The 8,366-nt window shown below is 41.4% G+C and overlaps 1 protein-coding gene across 1 annotated transcript in view; it reads left to right on the forward strand.

Moving 5' to 3' along the window:
• Nucleotides 1-8,366, forward strand: part of LOC131955601 (glutamate receptor ionotropic, NMDA 3A) — a 39,129-nt gene that overhangs the window by 29,715 nt on the left and 1,048 nt on the right. Inside the window, exons 4-5 of the mRNA XM_059319779.1 lie at nucleotides 3,880-4,081; nucleotides 4,745-5,587. Coding sequence (XP_059175762.1) covers nucleotides 3,880-4,081; nucleotides 4,745-5,587 — 1,045 coding nt within the window. The remainder of the gene's footprint in view (nucleotides 1-3,879; nucleotides 4,082-4,744; nucleotides 5,588-8,366) is intronic.

An 8,366-nucleotide genomic window follows, 5' to 3' on the forward strand; every position in this document is an offset into this window, starting at 1 on the left:
TTTATACCGAGTGTTATCGATATGTAAAAGACATAATGTTGTTGGTGGAAAGCTATTCTATACAGGGTTATATCGATATGAAAAAGCCATGATGTAGTTAGTGGAAACCTATTTTATACCCGGTGATATCGATACGAAAAAGCAAATAATGGAAATCCATTTTATACAGGGTCATATCGATATGAAAAAAACCATAATAAAAAGCCATGTTATCTCTCATGTAATCGATGAATCACTTGTGTTACCTCTCGTGTGCCCGCTAGGAATTCGTGCATCATATTTTTTTACCCGCGCCTCTGTTTTGTGTCTAGTTTAAAGTCAACAATCTGCCTGACTAATTGGCCCATTAAATACATTTCAATATTATCCCCGCTCCCCCGTCGCTCTCATGTGGAATACATCACTTAAAGCTTCATTTATTTTATTTGTTTCGTTGCGTTGCGTTAATTTATCGAGCGAGTGGGGATTTTTCAATCTCCCCACGTTTCGAGCCGGTTACTTGATTTGTTTGGAAGGTCATTACATATTGGGTTTTTTTTATTGTCTTTCAAACACTTGTCCCAATTGTTGATCTAGAAAAAAAAGATGGTTTTTATTTTATTTTCCAGACAGTTAAGAACCAGCTACTTGATTTGTTTGGAAGGTCAATATTGTTGATATAGAGAAAAAAAATGTTTTTATTTTACTGGTAAAATGCACTTTACAACTGAATGTTTATAGATTATGAAGTAGTGCATCTGTTTATTTGAATTGGGTTAAAGAATGAAACGTCTTGTCAAGAATACACCTAGCCGAATTGACTTCCCACCACATGCGTTAAATACATATCTCAGTTGGCTTGTGATAATGAAAAGAACTTTTTAATTAATTCGTTGATTCGTTGCATAAACAGACTTTCATTTAAAAAAGTCAATAGAAACTATCAAGGAAGATCTGTAATTTATTTAATGTAAATTGTGAACGAACAATCTATATTACAACATAAAGAACATAAGAATTAAACGATTATAAGTTTTACGAAATGCAGCGAGACTTGCCGCATTATTAACTAAAAACTATACGTTATGTATTGTATACCAGTAGCTTCTAAACAAATGATGTTGAGCAGAAAATTATATACCATTATGTTAGTTGTTTTTTTTTTAAATCTCGAGCTTCACATCGTGGTTGGTAGGTGACCTTGGTTATAACGTGTGTCAGGTACCCATCAGAGATATAAGTGGACTCAGTGACGTTCTACGGACTTAAGTCCTGGGTCTTGACTCGAGACTTTCTGGTTAGTGGTCATACGCTCTAACCTCCGACCAGGCTGTTCCTTACACAATTATGAATAATTATTGTACAAGTAATTGTGTACTTTCTTTTCTGTACAGATAATTATATTACATTTTTCACTTTAAATAAAGTCACGCAGTATTCTATACCTAAGAGAAAACGACAGCTCCACATGTTTAGAATTAAAATAAATGTTGATCTACAATCCTACAAAAAATTCAACTCCAAAGTTGGCAACCCAAGTCTACTGTAATACATCTAATATTGATATTTTCTTCCCCGGCAAAAACAACACTCTTGTCATGCAATCCTTTTTTTTTACCCCGCCTCCCATACAATCTTAATTAGGCTTTAAAACCCGTCAGACGCGCGCTCCAAGATTAACATCTTTGAGTCTCTGCACACCACAACGGCCTAGTGCGCAGCACTCGGCGTTTTTTTTTAGCGTGCTTCTTGGTGCAGTATTGCCGGGCATGTCCCTAGAGGCGTCAACACATTGCACACTTCTCAATCTCCAGCAGTTGGAGACACGGACAAATTGTATTCGCTCCGAGACTGCAATATTGGTTTTATTTGGTTAGCGTTTCTTTATGGTCTCTCTTTATGTGTGTCTTTACGGAGAGTATGTCATACAAATATTATGTGTGTATGAATTGTATGAATATATTTGTGTCTGTATATATAGAATAAAAATATAGGTTATATATATATATATATATATATATATATATATATATATATATATATATATATATATATATATATATATATATATATATATATATATATATAGTTCTTATGCGTGTGAAACATCTCCCTGCTTGTAAATGCAAATAGGCGCCTGTTATCGGTAATTTAAACTGCAGATAATTAGGAAGTTTTTGGCTTATTTGCATACAATGTATTTCCTTTAGAGTGCAGCTAAACTACAATTACGGAAACAGTCTAGTAATTTTCTTCTTTCCCATCGGAGCAGTTGCAATTATTTTCGGTATACTGGTTATTGCAAAATAATTTGTTATTAAAGATTGTCTGATCGTCAAAAAGATCCATGAAAGTGAAGAAGATCTATTGAAGTGTGAAGGTATCTAGTAATTGATTGAAAATAGCTGGGGATTAATGTATAGTCTGTGTGTTTTCATGTAACATTAATCCCCCTCAACTTCATAACATTAATCCTGTCATCTTCTTTACATAAATTCTCCCACCCTAACATTAATCCTCTCACCTACCACTAATCCTCTCACCTTACAACTAATCCTCTCACCTTAACATTAATCCCCTCTCACCTAACATAAATCATCTCACTGAACATTAATCCCCTCACCTTAATATTAATCCTCTCACCTTCCTAACATTAATCCTCTCACTACCTACCACTAATCCTCTCAAATTAACATGAAACCTCTCACCTAACATTAATCCTCTCACCTAACATTAATCCTCTCACCTAACATTAATCCTCTCACCTAACATTAATCCTCTCACCTTCCTAACATTAATCCTCTCACCTAACATTAATCCTCTCACCTAAACATTAATCCTCTCACCCAACATTAATCCTCTCACCTAACATTAATCCTCTCACCTTCCTAACATTAATCCTCTCACCTAACATTAATCCTCTCACCTGAACATTAATCCTCTCACCCAACATTAATCCTCTCACCTAACATTAATCCTCTCACCTTCCTAACATTAATCCTCTCACCTAACATTAATCCTCTCACCTGAACATTAATCCTCTCACCCAACATTAATCCTCTCACCTAACATTAATCCTCTCACCTTCCTAACATTAATCCTCTCACTACCTACCACTAATCCTCTCAAATTAACATGAAACCTCTCACCTAACATTAATCCTCTCACCTTCCTAACATTAATCCTCTCACCTAACATTAATCCTCTCACCTAACATTAATCCTCTCACCTAACATTAATCCTCTCACCTAACATTAATCCTCTCACCCAACATTAATCCTCTCACCTAACATTAATCCTCTCACCTAACATTAATCCTCTCACCTAACATTAATCCTCTCACCTTCCTAACATTAATCCTCTCACCTAAAATTAATCCTCTCACCTTCCTAACATTAATCCTCTCACCTAACATTAATCCTCTCACCTTCCTAACATTAATCCTCTCACCTTCCATTAATCCTCTCACCCAACATTAATCCTCTCACCTAACATTAATCCTCTCACCTTCCTAACATTAATCCTCTCACCTAACATTAATCATCTAACCTTCCTAACATTAATCCTCTCACCTAACATTAATCCTCTCACCTTCCTAACATTAATCCTCTCACCTAACATTAATCCTCTCACCTAACATTAATCCTCTCACCTAACATTAATCCTCTCACCTTCCTAACATTAATCCTCTCACCTAACATTAATCCTCTCACTACTTACCACTAATCCTCTCAAATTAACATGAAACCTCTCACCTGAACATTGATCCTCTCACCCAACATTAATCCTCTCACCTAACATTAATCCTCTCACCTAACATGAAACCTCTCACCTAACATTAATCCTCTCACCTAACATTAATCCTCTCACCTAACATTAATCCTCTCACCTTCCCACCAGTGCCTTGCTGTCCACAAGTATCTACGGATTAACTGGCCAGCTCAGTTTTGATAACGACGGGTTTATGAACATTAGCAAGTTTCGCATGCGGAACCTGGTCTTTGACGGACGGCAGAGCGTCTGGCAGGATATCGGCTGTGTCCACGGGAAGGATGTCCGGCCTTTTGGCATCATCTGGCCAGGGGACGCACAGAGTATGCAGGTAAGGTCATGTCTGGGAGAACTCACTAGCTCCCCCACCTCTAGAAGCATTGAGCCTCATTGGATCATAATTCTCACCGTGCAGTGTAATGTTTTGTAGTTAACTGCTCGCACTAAGTTATAATCAGCCGAGTGAGATTTTTAGGAAGCTTGACGCAAAATTGGCTAGAAAATTAAAACCAACAATGATAAATAATAGTAGGGTTGATTGGAGGGACTAAACCTGTGTTTGATTTACTTGTATGGTCTCATCAGACCTTCTGAACTGCAACTGAATCATAAATTATAATTATGTATTAGCCTATATATATATACATATATATATATATATATATATATATATATATATATATATATATATATATATATATATATATATATATATATATATATATATATATATATATATATTGCTTTAATGAATTTAATAAGTAGGCTTGGTATGTTTCAAAAATTACTGTGTAAGGCTAATACGAGTGCACCACTTTTACTGTGCTTAATCTACTCGTGAACAAGATTAGGCTAACGGAGTGATCGCTCCTTATAACACTGAACTCTGCTGATTGCGTTGACATGTGTGTTAACCAGGTTATTCCAGATTTGCATTCATTTATTAGCTTTAGCGTATAAAAATAAGGGCTAATTTTTTTTTCATTCCTTACAGACAGACACAGACGGCCGTAAGCGGTACAGGGTCGTGACCAACCCGGTCCAGCCGTTTGTGATGACGGAAGCCCCGCACCCGGACTACGGGACCTGCCTGAGCGACACGCTGTGTCTGAACCTGACCAACAAGGTGAAGGACAAGGACGTCGTCCTGGAGGCCATCCGGGCCTTCGAGGAGGGCAACAGCTCCAAGCAGCACCTGTACACGGTCCAGTGCTGCCGGGGGCTGTCCATCGACCTGCTCAACAAGCTCGCCTCCGACCTGGACTTCGACTTCACGCTCTACATCGTCCAGGACGAGACGTACGGCCGGATGAACGAGTCCTGGGACGGCATGATCAGGGACCTCATCGACAACACAGCCCACTTCGCCGTGGCCGCCTTCTCCATCACTAGCCAGCGCGAGCGGGCCATAGATTTCACGGAGCCGTACTTCTTCTCCGGGTTCTCCATCATCTACTCGGACCGGACCCGCGAGACGAGCATGCTGGCCTTCCTCGAGCCTTTCTCCACCCGGGTGTGGTTCGCCATCCTCGTCTCTGCCCACATCACCGCCGTCTGCATGGCACTCTTTGAATGGAACTCCCCCTTCGGGCTCAACCCCTGGGGCCGCAAGCGCACCAAAAATTACTCCCTGGCTTCCGGGTTGACTATGGTGTTTTCGGTGCTCTTCGGCCACACGGTGAAGACCAAGTCCCCCAAAGCGTGGCCTTCGAAAGTGATGCAGAACTTTTGGGCGTTCGCCGCCATTTTTATTATTGCCAGTTACACGGCGAACTTAGCGGCCTTCATCGCCGGCAAGCACGCTGGGATTAACTACATGGATATATACGATCCACGGGTAGGCTTTGTGTTTTAAAATTCGTTGAGTTTACCATAGGCTTTTTGTTTTAAAATACACTGAGTCAGAGTTGTAGCCAAGGGGGGGGTTACATATTTCCCCGGGCGCCGCCCTTAGCGGGCGCCAAAATGGGTTGTAAAAACAAATTAAAATCTCATTTTAGCTGCAGTTTTGCATTATAAATATAAAAAAATATATCCGGGGGGGGGGGTGCAAATTGAAAGTTTGAGAGGGGGTGTAAATTGAAAATTGAAAGGTTGATCCCGAGGGGGGCGCCAAATTGAAAGTTTGTCCCCGGGCGACGGGAAGGGTCGCTTCACCTCTGCATTGACTTAAAGTACCATAGGTTTTTTTTGTTTTAAAATTCCATTGAGTTAAAGTACCATAGGCTTTTTGTTTTAAAATTCCATTGAGTTAAAGTACCATAGGCTTTTTGTTTTGAAATTCCATTAAGTTAAAGTATAATAGGCTTTTTGTTTTAAAATTCCATTGAGTTAAAGTACCACAGGCTTTTTGCTTTAAAATTCCATTGAGTTAAAGTACCACAGGCTTTTTGCTTTAAAATTCCATTGAGTTAAAGTACCATATCACGGGTTAAGGGTTAGTGTGGCTTACGATTAAAAGCTTTGTCTGATTATTAAGTTAGTGTTAAAGTACAATCATAGGACTGGGTGGTTAGATGATAGAGCGCATGACAGCTAACATGAAAGTCTCGAGTTCGGATTACGGACTCAAGTCCTTAAGATGCTCGTTAGTCAATCCATCTCTAATGGATACCTGACTTATGTTAGAGAAAGTAAAGGCGACCGGTCATAGTGTTGACCACACTATCCCACACTATACCGAGGCCACAGAAACAAGAAAACTCTACTTCATCAGCCCCATAGAACGCCAGCTTCGCTTATATTACACTCTTTATGAAAGGGGGGGGGGGGGGTTATCGGCTAAAATGAGAGTTGTGTTTAAGACAAAGACTAGATTTATGATTCAGTTCTTGGGTTATCTACTTGAGTATTGACTTCTCTCTTCTAGTGGAGTACGAGTTACCCAGCATTGTCACTTTTAATTACCCCCTTTGTTGAAGCAATACGCTTAATACACATATCAACAGCTTTTAACTGTTTCAAGTCGTTTAACACTGGCCCAATGTGTTGCTGTGTTTTTCTTCATCGTTTATCATAGTTAAGCAAACCAGGAACGGGGAGGTGATGATAAGCCCCGGCCACCGGGGCATTAATATCTATTTGGTGTTGTGTTCTCTCGGGCGTCCGTGCCGCTGTCAACGTGTCATCAAGCAGGGTCACGTGTTTCCTGTCCTACTTGTTCCCTGCCCCCCGTCCAGCTCCACCCCCCCCCCCCCCCGCCCGTGTCGTGATGGCCTGATGGATGCGTGTATTATCTCGCCGAGGATGGCTGACTGACCCCCACGTCCCCTGGCTGACTGACCCCCCCCCCCCCCCCACCTCCGACGGCTCATCGATTCTACGCTTTGTTTGTTTGTTGGTCGGATGGGGGGTGGGGGGGGGGTCGGATCCGCGTCTATTCCTACACCACCAAACGTCTAAACGCCTTCTTGTTTTCAACTAGATATTTGTCCAAAAATAGGTGGGGGGGGGGGGGGGTCGGATGGGGGGTGGGGGTGGGGGGGGGGTCGGATCCGCGTCTATTCCTATACCACCAAAAGTCTACACGCCTTCTTGTTTTCAACTAGATATTTGTCCAAAAAAAAGGTGGGGGTCGGAGGGGGGGTCGGGTCCGCGGCTATTCCTAGACCAGATTTTTGTCAAAGAAGGGGAGAGCATATTCCTTCACTAGATATTCATTCATCGAGTTTCACGGAGGAGTGGTGCGGGGGGGGGGGGGGGGGGGGTAAGCATCAATTTCCAAAGCAGATATTAAAACGGCTTGTTTTTTTTCGAGTAGAAGTGTGACGCCGTATCTATTCCTAGGCCAGTTGTCAAGCGCCGCATTTTTTACCAAGTCGACCCGTGTAATCAATGCCTAGCTAATTAATTAGTTTGCAGTGATTGTAGGCTGGCGTGGAACAGCTGCCTTTGTGGTAGTTAGAACACCGAGAAGAGCTACTCGAAAGGCTAGTTAAAGAACATGTTGTGATGAGTATTTTACGGGAAATGTTCTTCAAACCTGTCTGCAGAAGTTAGGTCTAGAGCATTACCTCCCTCCCACCCTCAACTACCCCCGGTCATTTCCCCCGTCATTACTTCCCTGATCAATTACCCCCTGTCAATTACCCCACACAGCATACTCTCCCCCCTTGGGTAATTACCCCCCTTTATTAAACCAATAGTTAATGCTTACACTTAGCCTAAACCTATGCCTATATATAACCTTATCCTTAATCTAACCCTAATTTGTTTTCGATACCGTTTGTCTATCCCAGGGGTCTCCAAACTACGGCCCGCGGGTCGGATGCGGCCCGCGAGGTCCTCTCATCCGGCCCGCGGGTTTTTTTTTACCACGGAAGGGCGGGTAGGTTTTTATAAGCTTTTGCACAAGGAAGACTTTCCTAATATTAAGACTTTTGCATCAAAGTACCTTTCAAATTTTGGAACAAGTTACCTGTGTGAAGAAACATTTTCAAGAATGAAATACGTGAAGAATAATTTGAGAGCAAACGTGGACCTCGAGTGTGTTGTTGGCCACCGGCAGTGTTTCTTTCAGACTTTTTCCTCCGGAGGGACGACACTTGAAATGTGTATATATTTCTATATAAATTATATTTCGTGGGGGGGGGGGGGGGGGGGGGGCGGTAGACGTT

This window comes from Physella acuta, unplaced genomic scaffold (genome assembly GCF_028476545.2).
Source record: "Physella acuta isolate Inbredline_101_S28 unplaced genomic scaffold, ASM2847654v3 ptg001084l, whole genome shotgun sequence".
In the NCBI taxonomy this organism is placed as follows: Eukaryota; Metazoa; Mollusca; class Gastropoda; family Physidae; genus Physella; species Physella acuta.